The sequence below is a fragment of the Schistocerca americana genome, chromosome X (genome assembly GCF_021461395.2).
Source record: "Schistocerca americana isolate TAMUIC-IGC-003095 chromosome X, iqSchAmer2.1, whole genome shotgun sequence".
Classification (NCBI taxonomy): domain Eukaryota; kingdom Metazoa; phylum Arthropoda; class Insecta; order Orthoptera; family Acrididae; genus Schistocerca; species Schistocerca americana.
In genome coordinates this window covers 558099075-558115902 of record NC_060130.1, presented here as the reverse complement: position 1 = coordinate 558115902, position 16828 = coordinate 558099075, and the positions used below count along the sequence as shown (strand labels likewise).

The window sequence follows — 16828 nt, the reverse complement described above, 5'->3', positions numbered from 1 at the left end:
CGTACTGCATGGTTCAAGCTGGAAAATGGGCTGCGACAGGGAAGTGCACTTTCGTCTTTATTGTTTATTATTGTTATGGATGAAATCCTACAGCAAGTATCAAATGCAATTGGAGATCATAAAATGAAAGCAGTGCTTTTTGCCGATGACCTGATGTTATGGGGAAATTGCGAGAAGGAGGTGCAAGAGCAGTTAGATGTATGGGAGGCAACGGCAGCACAATATGGAATGCATTTCTCTGCAAAGGAAAGTGAAATAATTGTCACAACAAGGAAGAAGAATAGGCCAAATGTGGATATAACTTGTGGAGGGGAAAAACTACAAGTGGTAGAGAACTTCAAGTACCTGGGAAGCATGATTGAAAGTAAGGGGGGAAACGCAATGGAAATAAATGAAAGGTGCAGAAAAGCAGGGCAGTTCTTCAAATGCATTAGGGGGCTTATTTGGAGCAAGGAGGTGCCACAGAAATCCAAGGGAATTATATACCGAACCTACTTTGTCCCCATATTGGCATACGGAAGTGAGACATGGGTAATGCACAAAAGCGACAAAAGTAGAATACAAGCTAGTGAAATGAAGTTCCAGAGGAGCAGGTTGAGTGTAACAAGACGAGACAGATTGCGAAATGTGTATGTGAGGGAAAGACTAAAGGAGGAACCAGTACAGGACAGGATAGAAAAATCAAGACTGCAGTGGTACGGACACATGAAGAGAATGGATGAGGGAAGAATTCCAAAGAGGATGTTTGATCTGCAACTGGAGGGGAAGAGGCCCAAGGGAAGACCAAGAGATAGATGGGTGAAGGGAGTGAAGGAATGTGTGGCGAGAAGAGGAGAGAACTGGACGAAGGTGGAAGAGGGGGAATGGTGGAAAGACAGAACACGATGGAGAGGCTTGTGTTCCCGACAGACCCAGCCAGTGGCTGGAAACTGTCCAAGTAATCCCTAGGTATTTAGTTGAATTGATAGCCTTCAGATTTATGTGATTTGTCATGTAACCAAAATCTAACAGATTCCTTAGTATTCATGTGGATGACCTCACACTTTTTGTTAATCAGAGTTAATTACCACGTTTTGCACCATACAGATCTCTTGTCTAAGTTATTTTAGAATTTGTTTGATCTACTTATGACTTTATCTATGGCAAATGACAACATCATTTGCAAAAAATCCGATCTCATAACTGAGATGATACCACATATGCACACAGTTTGATTAGAAGTAGCTTGTGAGAAATGGTGTCAAAAGCCTTTAGGAAATCTAAAAATATGGAATCAATTTCAGATCCCCTGTCGATAGTCATTATTACTTTGCACAAATAAAGAGCTAGTTGTGCTTCATAAGAACAATATTTTCTCAATCCGAGCTATGTCTTAGTAGATTGTTTTGTTTGAGGTAATTCATAATGTTTGAATGTAGTACATGCTCCAAAATCCTACTGCAAATTGGTGTCCATGATTTCTTAAATATTGGTGTGGCCTGTGCAACTTTCCAGTTCTTAGGTACGGATCTTTCATCAAGTGAGTGGTTATATATGATAGCTATGTATGGAGCTATTATATCAACATACTTTGAAAGGAACATAATTGGTATGTAATCTGGACTGGTAGACTTGGTTTTATTAAGTGATTTATGCCACTTCGGAATGCTGAGGATATCTACTTCTAAGTTACTCACATTGGTAGCTGTTCTTGATTTGAATTCTCAAATGTTCACTGTGTCTTCTTTGAGGATGGTATTTCAGAAAACTGTGTTTAGTAACTCAGCATTAGTGATGCAATCATTGGTAACATTATCATTGCTGTTGCACAGTGAATGTACTGATAAGGCACTGATAGTGTCTTGCCGCTGGTGTATTTTATATACAACCAGGGTCTCTTTTAGTTTCTACCAGATTTTGAGACAATGTATTCATTGTGAGAACTGTTAAAACATCTCACACTGAAGTCCACACTAAGTTTTGAGACCGAGTGAAACATCAGCAATCTTTGAGATTTTGCATTTTTTAAAATTTGGCACACTGTTTTTGTTGCTACTACAACAATGTTCTGGCCTGTTTTGAGTACCTTGGGGGATTAGTTTCATCTTTTATTAATTTATTTGGTATAAATGCCTCAATTGTCACTGATATTGTTTCTTGAATCCAAGCAACATAGTTAGAGTGTAAGGAATGCAGACTGTCTCGTAGGTAAGCATCAAGTGAATTTTTATCTACTTTTTGAAAACAGATATATTTTGGATTTCTTTTCAGTGGATTTGGGTGTCACAGTACTCAGTCTCGCTACAATGACCTTGTGTTCACTAACACCATATCCATTATGATGCTCCCTATTAGCTAAGAATTATTTGTTAGTAAGATGTCAAGTATGTTTTCATAGCCATATACACGTAAGGTGGGCCCCTGAACTAACTGCTCAAAATAATTTTCAGAGAAAGCATTTAGTATGACTTTGGATGGTTTTATGCTGGGCACTGACTTTATAGACATATTTTTGTAATGAATAAAGGATATGTTGTAATCACCACCAACTATAACTGCATGAGTGGTGTATCTGAAATAAGACTCGTGTTTTCTTTGGACCATTCAAAAACTTTATCACCTAAGTCAGGGGTCTATAAAAGGAACCTATTATTAATTTAGTCCAGTTGCCAATTATAACCTCTATCCCTACTATAATACCAGAACTTTCTACTTGAATTTCCCTACAAGTTAAGCTACTTCTAACGGCAACAAGCGCACCACACCACCAAGTGTATTTAATTTATCCTTTCTGAACATCATTATGTCCATTGTAAAAAATTTATGTGAATTTATCTCCAATTTCATCCAGCTTTCAGTACCCATACTTATTTGAGCTTCAGTCCTTTCTTTTAATGCTTGGAGTTTAGGTTCTTTCCCAACACAGCTATGACAAATTACAATTACAACAACAACAGTTGTTTTAGGAGTAAAGGAGACCACTCACTGAACCAAAACTTTGCTAGCTTTTGGAAGAAATTCTTGAACGAGCTAGAGTTTAAATACAAAATCTACATCTTCTTACAAAATGGCTGCAACTGTACAATGCTTTCAGTAAGATATATAATAATATCATTAATAAAGAACAGATTTTACTTTCTACTCATTAACTATTAATAGTGTACAAACTATTAATTATAAATAAAAGAAAAACAGCTATAATTAAGAGTTGAGAAAATATCCTTTTCCAGAAGTAGTAATGCCATTATAATTTCAATTTACATTTCCCTGTTCTGAGTGAAGCAGACTAGCATATTTACTTCAGCATATGCTTGCCAGTCTTTGACGTCCTATAATAGAGTAGCTAAGTAGCAGTGAGAACTTGACTACTGAACATGAGCAAGCTGTGTAAGCACCAGCCATGTGGATCAAGTGCACTGTTACCACAGAACCATGCTAGTGATAGAGATCTGTTCACTAGTAGTAACTCTTAAACTATTTTTCTTTCTTGTTTTTGTCCCATTAACATTTTGTGCCCCTCTGTGCTTGCACACATGACAGGAGCCTATCTTGCCACCCCTTCAATATGACCCTAATCACATCTAAAAATGTACCTGCCATCTGCATCCTCTGGTCAAGTGTAAAGTATACTTCATGGAAAAACTTTGTTAACTGCTGTGGCCATGTTTATCTCTTTTTTCAAAACCATACTTTGATTGTACCAGTATAAGCAGTTCATGTCTCATGAAGAAGACACCAAGCTGAGTCAGAATACCACTTTCAAATATTTTGCTCATAGTGGGGATTAGTGGTATTGGTGTCCACAGCTTCTGGCCTAGCAGTGAACATTGCTGGTTCTGGATTCTGGCATCTTGGGTTTGATTACCTGCCAGAGTGGAGATTCTCTCTGCTTGTGGACTGGGTGTTTGTATTGTTCTCATCATTTCATCTTATTATCATTGATGTGCAAGTGGTGTAAAATAGAAAGACTTACGTTAGGCAGCCAAACTACCCAGACAGGGTCTCCCAGCCAATAATCCCACACAACCATTTCATCCAGTGACACTGGCCTACTATTTTCAGAGTCATGCCTTACTTTCTTTTTATAAACCAGCTCAACCACACCAATTTTAGTGGAGTTGAATATATGTTTTATCTAATGCTGCAAATTGTACAGTAAAGTAAGAGTTTCTGGGATTTCTGCTAGCCAGATCTTAGAGTGAACAGCCTAAGACTGTGCTAATATTAATAGCTAAGTCATTAACATGTAACATGAAGAGAAGGTATCCCAGCATACTCCCCCGGGCAAACCTGAAATTTTTTCTGTGCCTGTGGATGATGCTCCATACAGTATAAGAAAGCATGTCTTGCCTATGAAGAAGTCCTCAATCCATCCACCGTACTGGCTAGATATGCATTATTGTATCTTCTTCAGCAGGAACTAGCCCAGTGTCAAACTACAAGCTTCTCAAACATCGAGAAATGGTCAATCAACTTGGTTACCTCTATCAATGGCTATATCACATGTGAACTGTGAAAGTTGGATGTCACAGAACTAGTGTTTCAGAAATCATAATGATTCCCTTCTAGAAGGTGAATTAATGGCAGATGTGTTAATGTTAGATAGAATGAATTACATGATTTTGTTGCAAATGGAAATGAATAATATTGGGTGGTAGTTTTGTTGCCCTTTTTATAAATATCTGTTAGTTTCCAAAGTTATTTAATTAAAAATTTGTCATGGATGGATGAGCCTCAAGCCCCTGAAGAATTCAAGAAATTTCAGCCATTTTTGTGGATTACTGGTGCTGATTTCTGTACTGAGGACATTTCAGTTGTTACTGAGACTAAATGGAGGTATTATTTCTGGACCATCCTTTGCAAAGACATGTTTGCAAATGAAATTACATATTTCTACTTTTGTTTTTCAGTTGTCTATATTGGATCTTATGCTGTCAACAAGAACATGGACAAACATTTTTGTACCTCTAGCTAGGAACCCATTTTTTAGTGAATAAGCAACTAGCTTCATGAACTTCAGGTATGAGTTCACATTTCTACTCAAAGTGAGATACAAGTCCTTCTCTTGACCAAAGGGAAAGAAGAATTGATTATGTTCTTAGAGATGTGGGAAGAAGAAATGTTTCTTCACATTTTTATTCATTTGCAGAATTCTGAACTCCCTGGCTTTTGATTAAGCACATCATCTTAAAAACTTCAATAACAGTTCTCCTAAACTGAGTAAGTGCTTCTTCACACTGACCTTAGGTTACCTATCCTCTACAGTTTTCCCACCGTCTACACCTTATCCTTTATTCATTTTTATCTCTTGTTCCATAAGAAATTTGTGACCCATCACGCTGAAAATTCAGTGGATGTTTCCAGTCACAATACCATGATATTTGGCCAAGCTGCTGATATGTGACTGCTTAATCTTTTATTAATGCGTGTAAATTGTATTGATTTAGTTAGTATCAGTAATATAAGAGACTTACTCCATCCCCTGCATGAATATTATTTGGTGAAAGTAGATCAGCTGCTGACTGTTGTCGAAGTTTGAGGATGTCGGGTGCAGGAATGACTTCAAATCTAGATGGTCTCCTCTGCTTTTGCTGAAATTCTTCTATCATTTTTCTTTCCATTTCTTCCTTTGCTCTAAAAATACATAATGAAATAAATACATTATACCGGTACTCCATTTCTTGACTGATGTACATGTCTGTACAAGAATATAATGAAGGAAAATCATGAGTGGAATATGAATATCTGTGAGTATAAAACCAAAACTTAAAAATTATTTACAAAATAAAAGTTTTTTATGGTAATGGAATACCTGAATTAAAATGGGTTACTTAAATTAAGAAGTTCTGGATGGTAGAGGGAGACAGGTAGAGAGAAACCTTCTCTTATCCTCTGGTGTTTGAAGAGGGGGATGTTGTGTGAATGAGTGCCAGCTAGTAATAGTTATTTCCTATGCGCCTACATGCTGCTATATGCCTCCACTACCTAGTGGAGGCATATATGTAAACTGAAATGTAAATATTTAGCATGACCCATCACATGGAAGAGAATTATTTTAGCAATAAGTAAACACTAATAGTTGATAGCTTGAAAATGATATTGCCTATGAAATAAATCCCCCCCCCCCATGAACCATGGACCTTGCCGTTGGTGGGGAGGCTTGCGTGCGTCAGCGATACAGATAGCCGTACCGTAGGTGCAACCACAACGGAGGGGTATCTGTTGAGAGGCCAGACAAATGTGTGGTTCCTGAAGAGGGGCAGCAGCCTTTTCAGTAGTTGCAAGGGCAACAGCCTGGATGATTGACTGTTCTGACCTTGTAACAATAACCAAAACGGCATTGCTGCGCTGGTACTGCGAACGGCTGAAAGCAAGGGGAAACTACAGCCGTAATTTTTCCCGAGGGCATGCAGCTTTACTGTATGATTAAATGATGATGGCGTCCTCTTGGGTAAAATATTCTGGAGGTAAAATAGTCCCCCATTCGGATCTCCGGGTGGGGACTACTCAAGAGGATGTCATTATCAGGAGAAAGAAAACTGGCGTTCTACAGATCGGAGCGTGGAATGTCAGATCCCTTAATCGGGCAGGTAGGTTAGAAAATTTAAAAAGGGAAATGGATAGGTTGAAGTTAGATATAGTGGGAATTAGTGAAGTTCGGTGGCAGGAGGAACAAGACTTCTGGTCAGGTGACTACAGGGTTATAAACACAAAATCAAATAGGGGTAATGCAGGAGTAGGTTTAATAATGAATAGGAAAATAGGAATGCGGGTAAGCTACTACAAACAGCATAGTGAACGCATTATTGTGGCCAAGATAGATACGAAGCCCACACCTACTACAGTAGTACAAGTTTATATGCCGACTAGCTCTGCAGATGACAAAGAAATTGAAGAAATGTATGATGAAATAAAAGAAATTATTCAGATTGTGAAGGGAGATGAAAATTTAGAAGTCATGGGTGACTGGAATTCGATTGTAGGAAAAGGGAGAGAAGGAAACATAGTAGGTGAATATGGATTGGGGCTAAGAAATGTAAGAGGAAGCCGCCTGGTAGAATTTTGCACAGAGCACAACATAATCATAGCTAACACTTGGTTTAAGAATGATGAAAGAAGGTTGTATACATGGAAGAACCCTGGAGATACTAAAAGGTATCTGATAGATTATATAGTGGTAAGACAGAGATTTAAGAACCAGGTTTTAAATTGTAAGACATTTCCATGGGCAGATGTGGACTCTGACCACAATCTATTGGTTATGACCTGTAGATTAAAACTGAAGAAACTGCAAAAAGGTGGGAATTTAAGGAGATGGGGCCCGGATAAACTGAAAGAACCAGAGGTTGTACAGAGTTTCAGGGAGAGCATAAGGGAACAATTGACAGGAATGGGGGAAAGAAATACAGTAAAAGAAGAATGGGTAACTTTGAGGGATGAAGTAGCGAAGGCAGCAGAGGATCAAGTAGGTAAAAAGATGAGGGCTAGTAGAAATCCTTGGGTAACAGAAGAAATATTGAATTTAATTGATGAAAGGAGAAAATATAAAAATCCAGTAAATGAAGCAGGCAAAAAGGAATACAAACGTCTCAAAAATGAGATCGACACGAAGTGCAAAATGGCTAAGCAGGGATGGCTAGAGGACAAATGTAAGGATGTAGAGGCCTATCTCACTAGGGGTAAGATAGATACTGCCTACAGGAAAATTAAAGAGACCTTTGGAGAGAAGAGAACGACTTGTATGAATATCAAGAGCTCAGATGGAAACCCAGTTCTAAGTAAAGAAGGGAAAGCAGAAAGGTGGAAGGAGTATATAGAGGGTCTATGCAAGGGCGATGTACTTGAGGACAATATTATGGAAATGGAAGAGGATGTAGATGAAGATGAAATGGGAGATATGATACTGCGTGAAGAGCTTGACAGAGCACTGAAAGACCTGAGTCGAAACAAGGCCCCCGGAGTAGACAACATTCCATTGGAACTACTGACGGCCTTGGGAGAGCCAGTCCTGACAAAACTCTACCATCTGGTGAGCAAGATGTATGAAACAAGCGAAATACCCTCAGACTTCAAGAAGAATATAATAATTCCAATCCCAAAGAAAGCAGGTGTTGACAGATGTGAAAATTACCGAACTATCAGTTTAATAAGTCACAGCTGCAAAATACTAACACGAATTCTTTACAGACGAATGGAAAAACTAGTAGAAGCCAACCTCGGGGAAGATCAGTTTGGATTCCGTAGAAACACTGGAACATGTGAGGCAATACTGACCTTGCGACTTATCTTAGAAGAAAGATTAAGGAAAGGCAAACCTATGTTTCTAGCATTTGTAGACTTTGAGAAAGCTTTTGACAATGTTGACTGGAATACTCTTTTTCAAATTCTAAAGGTGGCAGGGGTAAAATACAGGGAGCGAAAGGCTATTTACAATTTGTACAGAAACCAGATGGCAGTTATAAGAGTCGAGTGACATGAAAGGGAAGCAGTGGTTGGGAAGGGAGTAAGACAGGGTTGTAGCCTCTCCCTGATGTTGTTCAACCTGTATATTGAGCAAGCAGTAAAGGAAACAAAAGAAAAATTCGGAGTAGGTATTAAAATTCATGGAGAAGAAATAAAAACTTTGAGGTTCGCCGATGACATTGTAATTCTGTCAGGGACAGCAAAGGACTTGGAAGAGCAGTTGAATGGAATGGACAGTGTCTTGAAACGAGGATATAAGATGAACATCAACAAAAGCAAAACAAGGATAATGGAGTGTAGTCTAATTAAGTCGGGTGATGCTGAGGGAATTAGATTAGGAAATGAGACACTTAAAGTAGTAAAAGAGTTTTGCTATTTGGGGAGCAAAATAACTGATGATGGTCGAAGTAGAGAGGATATAAAATGTAGACTGTCAATGGCAAGGAAAGCGTTTCTGAAGAAGAAAAACTTGTTAACATTGAGTATAGATTTAAGTGTCAGGAAGTCATTTCTGAAAGTATTTGTATGGAGTGTAGCCATGTATGGAAGTGAAACATGGACGATAAATAGTTTGGACAAGAAGAGAATAGAAGCTTTCAAAATGTGGTGCTACAGAAGAATGCTGAAGATTAGATGGGTAGATCACATAACTAATGAGGAAGTATTGAATAGGATTGGGGAGAAGAGAAGTTTGTGGCACAACTTGACTAGAAGAAGGGATCGGTTGGTAGGACATGTTCTGAGGCATCAAGGGATCACCAGTTTAGTATTGGAGGGCAGCATGGAGGGTAAAAATCGTATAGGGAGACCAAGAGATGAATACACTAAGCAGATTCAGAAGGATGTAGGTTGTAGTAGGTACTGGGAGATGAAAAAGCTTGCACAGGATAGAGTAGCATGGAGAGCTGCATCAAACCAGTCTCAGGACTGAAGACCACAACAACAACATGAAATAAATTTATTTGTCTACATTACCAGAAAACTGAAACATATCTACATTATTAAATGACTAAGTCAGCTGATGGCACCCCATTCCAGTTGCAGACTGCCTACATTACAGCTTCCAGAGGCAACAGAAATTTGATTTTCAATATTTAATATAATTATTTACAGAATTTACAAACTTAAAATGCTGTAATAATCTACTCATTAAGAGGTGTAATCTTATGTTAAGGTTTTCACAAAGTAATATGAGTATTATTGTTTGAAACTATATATGTTTTGAGGCAGTCTAGCCTGTGGCACACAAATTAACCAGACTACAGTCATCACTTGTTTGACAGTGAGACTACTTATTAACTTTCAACAAGCTTTACACATAATTTCAAAACTTTATGAAACTCTCTCTGACACTCCCCCACAAAATGATGAAAGGAAAAGTGTTTATCGATTACTAAATTTTTGCTGTTCATGCAGTAAAACTTAAGGATCAGGCATGATATTTCAATTTATTACTCCATTGCATTGACTATTCTGTCAGTTCTTGGTAGAATATTTTATTTGTTATGAACGAAGAAACACAGAACTGATGTAATGTTCTACAATATTTAATACTGTGGCTGTGAAATTTTTTTTAAGGGTCAAACATTTTTAAAATAGTTGAGCTACAGAGTATCTCAGTTGGTTTACAAAGATGACAATAGTTATAGTTGGATTTAGGAGTAAAACAAGGGATTGTATCAGTAAAAATATGATTAAAATCTGTTTAAGTTGGATAACATATGTGACACATTAAATAATGAATTACATGACAAATTACAAAAATTGTTCTGGGATGAAAAAAAAAAGTTGAACTGTACATAGTGAAATTTGGTCACATGTTCCAATGGGGTGCCTGAACAAGATAATTTGGTCCTGAAAAGGTCCAATATTACAAAGAGGTACAACATAACAAGTGAGACAGAAAGGGAAATGAAACATCTGTAAGTATACAAAGTAAATTTTTTAACAGGGAAATATAAATTACAGTAATTGAAATACAGGACAAAAATTAGGCATGTGAGTAGTAATGGTGATTAACAAAGTGGTTTGCATAGGATTATTAGTAGTATTTACAGTTAGAAGTGACAAGCAAGGGGACTTAGTCTGATCATTCAGTATTAAGCTTCAGCAGTGGACATATACACTCCTGGAAATTGAAATAAGAACACTGTGAATTCATTGTCCCAGGAAGGGGAAACTTTATTGACACATTCCTGGGGTCAGATACATCACATGATCACACTGACAGAACCACAGGCACATAGACACAGGCAACAGAGCATGCACAATGTCGGCACTAGTACAGTGTATATCCACCTATCGCAGCAATGCAGGCTGCTATTCTCCATGGAGACGATCGTAGAGATGCTGGATGTAGTCCTGTGGAACGGCTTGCCATGCCATTTCCACCTGGCGCCTCAGTTGGACCAGCGTTCGTGCTGGACGTGCAGACCGCGTGAGACGACGCTTCATCCAGTCCCAAACATGCTCAATGGGGGACAGATCCGGAGATCTTGCTGGCCAGGGTAGTTGACTTACACCTTCTAGAGCACGTTGGGTGGCACGGGATACATGCGGACGTGCATTGTCCTGTTGGAACAGCAAGTTCCCTTGCCGGTCTACGAATGGTAGAACGATGGGTTCGATGACGGTTTGGATGTACCGTGCACTATTCAGTGTCCCCTCGACGATCACCAGTGGTGTACGGCCAGTGTAGGAGATCGCTCCCCACACCATGATACCGGGTGTTGGCCCTGTGTGCCTCGGTCGTATGCAGTCCTGATTGTGGCGCTCACCTGCACGGCGCCAAACACACATACGACCATCATTGGCACCAAGGCAGAAGCGACTCTCATCGCTGAAGACGACACGTCTCCATTCGTCCCTCCATTCACGCCTGTCGCGACACCACTGGAGGCGGGCTGCACGATGTTGGGGCGTGAGCGGAAGACGGCCTAACGGTGTGCGGGACCGTAGCCCGGCTTCATGGAGACGGTTGCGAATGGTCCTCGCCGATACCCCAGGAGCAACAGTGTCCCTAATTTGCTGGGAAGTGGCGGTGCGGTCCCCTACGGCACTGCGTAGGATCCTACGGTCTTGGCGTGCAACCGTGCGTCGCTGCGGTCCGGTCCCAGGTCAACGGGCACGGGCACCTTCCGCCGACCACTGGCGACAACATCGATGTACTGTGGAGACCTCACGCCCCACGTGTTGAGCAACTCAGCGGTACGTCCACCCGGCCTCCCGCATGCCCACTATACGCCCTCGCTCAAAGTCCGTCACGGTTCACGTCCACGCTGTCGCGGCATGCTACCAGTGTTAAAGACTGCGATGGAGCTCCGTATGCCACGGTAAACTGGCTGACACTGACGCCGGCGGTGCACAAATGCTGCGCAGCTAGCGCCATTCGACGGCCAACACCGCGGTTCCTGGTGTGTCCGCTGTGCCGTGCGTGTGATCATTGCTTGTACAGCCCTCTCGCAGTGTCCGGAGCAAGTATGGTGGGTCTGACACACCGGTGTCAATGTGTTCTTTTTTCCATTTCCAGGAGTGTATTTATTAATTCCTTTTATTATGTAAACTAAAGGTGGAAGAGGGAGAAGGAAAAGAAAGTAGAGGAGCGGATGATACCAGCTACATTGGAACTTTATACAGAATGGGCGGCGATGGGTGAAAATGTGTGCTGGGCTGGGACTCAAACCCAGGCTCTCCTGCTTACTAGGCAGTTGCGTTAACCAGTGCACCAAATGGGCATAGTGCTTACTGCGGTGTCACTGAGTATCAAGAGTGGTGCAAGAAGATCTGACAACTGCAGAGATACTGCACAGCAAAGCAGTATCATGAGGTGCCAATGAGATGCTAGGAAGAGGCCATGCCTTTCACAATTCCAAGGCACTGCCACTAAGCCTCTGCCCTGAAATAGGATCACCAGAGGTCAAGAGGGCAGTTTTGTTCAAGGTTGGATCCCACCCACTTCCAGGAATTTCCTGTTGGAGTTAAACCATCGTGCTGCCTACTCGCCAACGCAGCCTGTGTCAGCCATCAGGGATAGAAGAAACTTCCATCTGCTGTGAAATGTGCCTCCACACCAATGTTAGTAGAACAGCATCAACACAGGTTGATGAACTTGTGTTTTCTAGTGACTTTAGTGAAGCCACGATACAGCCATTCTGAACATGTATCAACTTGTCACCTAGTAATCATTGCACATTTACTGTGTTCTGAACCACAAGTCCACAATGTTCAGTTTCATAGCTACAGCTGAATCTGGTGAGCAAAGATAAGTTTTTCTGTAATTAATACAGCATTACTTATTTAGAGTGTTCTAATTAACAATATTATTACTATCCATCTCAGTGTCCACGAAGTCGGACACAACTTTTATCACAAATGTGAGGACTATCTCAATGCACTCCAGCTGACTCACATTCCCAACTGAAAACCACCTACCCACAGTACCCATCCATGTCCTCCATGCTCACTGATTTTTAGATTTCCACTGGAGGCCGAAAGATAATGTGCATCCAGACTAAAGATTGTGAATTCACTGACTATCAAGGAGAGTAATTATATGAATGCGTGGTGTCTGTTGTCTTGGACAAGTCTGAAAGAACAGACACTGCACATTTATATAATTAACATTCTTTCATGGTAGTTCCTTACTTTGTAGATGTTATGTAAGACTTTATGTTGTACCTTGTAATTGTGCCTTTCTTTAAACAGGTGGTCTGCAAAAGTAGAGTCTCCTTTTCTATGTTTCCAACTTATATGGAATTCCTTCAAGCAGAATGATATTGACCTACCAGACTGGTTTGTATAGAATCTGTCACAATTACAAGTGATTTTTCATATTCCACCCTTTTCCAAAGCTGACTTTGCCATTGGACAAAAAGTGTCCAGTGGCACTGTGCTAATAAAATGATGTTGCACAGTGCCTAGATTTAAGCATTCTGGCTACATTCAGAGAGATTTTTCCTAAGTATGGAACCATGCACCATTTATTAATTTTACTATATACTCTTCAACTTATTTTTCCTCTCAGAACAATTGTAATTTGTCATGTAGTTCATTATTTAATGTGTTACGTATTTTACCTAATCTAAATATTTTTACATTACATTCTTTCCATTTCCATTTTTATTATCACATAACACGCCTAATACAATCAAAGAATGTGACATAGGTGACTTTTCAGTTTTACATTATATATAATAATACTGAAAATAGACAATAAACTAATAATACATATGGTGTAACATCTTCGAAGAGGTATTTTAATTACAATTATAATGCATTGTTGCCATTCAAGAAATCTTCTATACTATAGTAACATTTATCTTTCAGATATTTTTCCAGGTCTCTTTTTGTACCTTTTACATTTAGGTGATCCATACCTTTCCATATTTTATTTACAGATTTCATGCCCATACAGTATAGGGTTTTTTCATATGATTTTAATCGTTGGGTAGGTAATATGTAGCTTGTTCTATATCTAGTATCATACTGATGCAAGAAACAGTTGATCTCAAAAAGTTGTGGGTTTCTTTTCGTGAAAGTGAGAGTTTCATAGATGTATATGCTTGGAATGCTCATTAGGTCTAGTTTTACAAATAAAGGTTTACAATGTTGCTTTGGTTTTGCTCCCACCATTGCTCAGATGATTCTTTTTTGTAGTCTAAAAGCTCTAAGTAAATTTGTTTTTTCAGACTTCCAGAAAATTATACTATACCTAATGACTGAAACAAAATATTCATTATATACAGTTTTTCTTACAGCCGAATCAGTAATACTATACAAGATAAAATATATACAAGACTATTCAGTCGACCCAGTATGTTGTTAACATGGTGACCGCATAACAGGTTTTTATTGACTAATATGCCAAGGAATTTGACACAGCCTGCAGTCTCTAATTTTTTGTCCATATTCCTTACTTCACTTATAGACTGTGCAGATTGTTTTGTGGTGAAATGAATGATTTCTGTTTTTGTAAAATTTAATGTCAAGTTATTGTTTTTGACCCATGCCTCCACAATTTTACAGTTTTAGTACTTAATCAAGCATTAACAATTGTCACCATTGGAAACAAACTGAAAAACTCTGTAGCTACTGTTTTAAAATCTTTGATCCTACAAAAAAATTCCACGGCTACATATATTTATCTTTTTACCTGACAATGTCATACAGCTGAAAACTGGTTGGTAAAATAATAAATGTTGCAGAATATTTCACCAGTCTCATGTGTTTTTTCATTCATAATATTACTTCTCTGCTGCTAATTCTATTCACAACACATTTTTCAGACAGTATTCACATATACCACTGGGTGTACCTGTGTAATTATGACATTGTATTGCACATAGTTCAGGAGATATGACATAGTAAATATCGAGGTTTACGAAAAACTACCTTTTGATTATAATGGTGTGGAAATTACTCAGACTATATTTATTCAGTGTTTCATAATGAGAGCACTTAGAGACCTCCAACAAACTTGACACATAATTTCAAACATTTTCTAAACTTTTTCCTGTTTACATGCTTATTGTCGAATATTTATCACATTGACTCACCTGTAAAGTAATAAGAAGTTTGAAGGTGTTTACTACATTGGAGTTTGATTCTTTGCCGAACAGAAGAGGTTTATCAGTAGAAACTATAACACAATACAGAACATTGAGACATTCACTTTCATATGCCTCATTTTCATTATGTTTGCAGAAGAATGAAGCTGATAATGTAGAATCATGAAAAATTTTTCAAGTAATCCTGACAGTATATATGTCCTATTCATGTAAATTTTCATCTGGACAGAGAAATCCCAATCAGAAAAATAACTGTTCTCTCATCTTCTGTGTGCAATATATGCAGTTTTCATATACTGTATATAGTAAAAAAAAAAAGTGGTATAGTGGTAAGGCATTATGCATTAATCAGAAAAGACCTCTGCTCCAATTCTTCTGATGTATGTTCTCTACAACTTTCTTTAAATTTAGTATTCTTCTCAGAATTTTTGCTAGATCCCAAAGTACACTTGATATAATATTTCCATGATTCACCTAAATATTGTCTTTAAATGAGATAATGTTGCTGTCTTGCTGAACGGCATTAGCACATTGCTGCAATGACCTTGGTCTTTGCAGGATTTTAAATTCAAATAAGAAAAGCCTGTGTCACTTGTTTGTTTTTATTACATCTTGCCATCTGGCAGTGTTTTATGTCACAGTGTTCTAAAAGATAAGAAATATCTCACCTGATGACTCAATGCAGAGTATGCTGGATAACTGAGACTACAAAGGCTCATGCAGAAACAATTATTGAGTGAGAAATAAAATATAAACACAAATAGTACCACATAAATCCCATTTACCTTTCTTGTGCCTCTTTCTGCCATTTGGCTGCCACTTGAAGTCTTCTTTCTCGACCAATATGTCTTTCAATGAGCTTTATCAACTCAAGTCGCTGAATAGACCCAAGCAGGATCATAGACTCTGAAAATATATTTCATAATCACATACTTCTGTATATTTATGTAAAATAACTAAAAAAAGCCTGTATAACAAATTTTACCAGGGCTGTCAACCAGAGGAAAGCCTTTTAGATTTCTGTTCTCTTTCAAGGTGTTCTTCAGGCTCTTGTAACTCATTCCATGCCATATGAACTTCACATCACGAACCATGAAGTCTTCTACATATATGTTGTACATTCCTGTAATGTAAATTATCATGTTCTTTATAACATGCAACTTAAGCAATAGTGTAAAAAGCTAAATTGCAACAAAAGCAACATGAAATTATGCAAAGAAATTTGTATCTGAACACATTATACCAAATAAACAGCAGTACACTTATAGAATTAATATTTACCTGAACTAGATGGCAAAAGGTCAGGAAGATATGGCAGTTTTTTAATGAGAATAATACTGTCATAAAGTGATGGCTGCAGAAATGATGCTATTGCATTTGAGATTAAAACAGCAATCTGAAAAATAATAGAACAAGATCACTTAAATTTTTGTTTCAATATTAGGATGTTGGTAAATGTAATCAATAAATTGAAATGCTATGATGCAAATAGATGAATAACTATATGTGACCCTGTACATCTGTGTCAACTGCTTACTGAAACAAAGTGAAATGTCCTATGCTGAAAATATAGTAAAATAGATAGCCCAACAACTAAAGCCACATACAAAGGAACAGCAAAGTAATTTGACCAGTGGTTGCTTATCAAACAAACGTCAGATAAACTGGCAAATGAGTGATAGATGTTGTTGAAAGAATTCTATGAAAAATGTAAGACCAACAGTCTGTCTATTTTAAAGTGAGGTCTATTATAAATTTTGTGTCCTGATCTACACAATATCAATCAGTTAGTTTTTTAATGTGCAATCTCTTGAGGAGAA

At 38.4% G+C, this 16828-nt stretch overlaps 1 protein-coding gene across 2 annotated transcripts in view; it reads right to left on the bottom strand.

The window, feature by feature from the left end:
- LOC124554888 (chloride channel protein 2) overlaps nucleotides 1-16828 on the bottom strand; it is a 532144-nt gene that overhangs the window by 28401 nt on the left and 486915 nt on the right. For both annotated transcript variants that reach the window (XM_047128564.1, XM_047128563.1), the window contains exons 13-16: nucleotides 16290-16404; nucleotides 15994-16131; nucleotides 15794-15914; nucleotides 5454-5613 (exon numbers count right to left, since the gene is read on the bottom strand). In XM_047128564.1, coding sequence (XP_046984520.1) covers nucleotides 5454-5613; nucleotides 15794-15914; nucleotides 15994-16131; nucleotides 16290-16404 — 534 coding nt within the window. The remainder of the gene's footprint in view (nucleotides 1-5453; nucleotides 5614-15793; nucleotides 15915-15993; nucleotides 16132-16289; nucleotides 16405-16828) is intronic.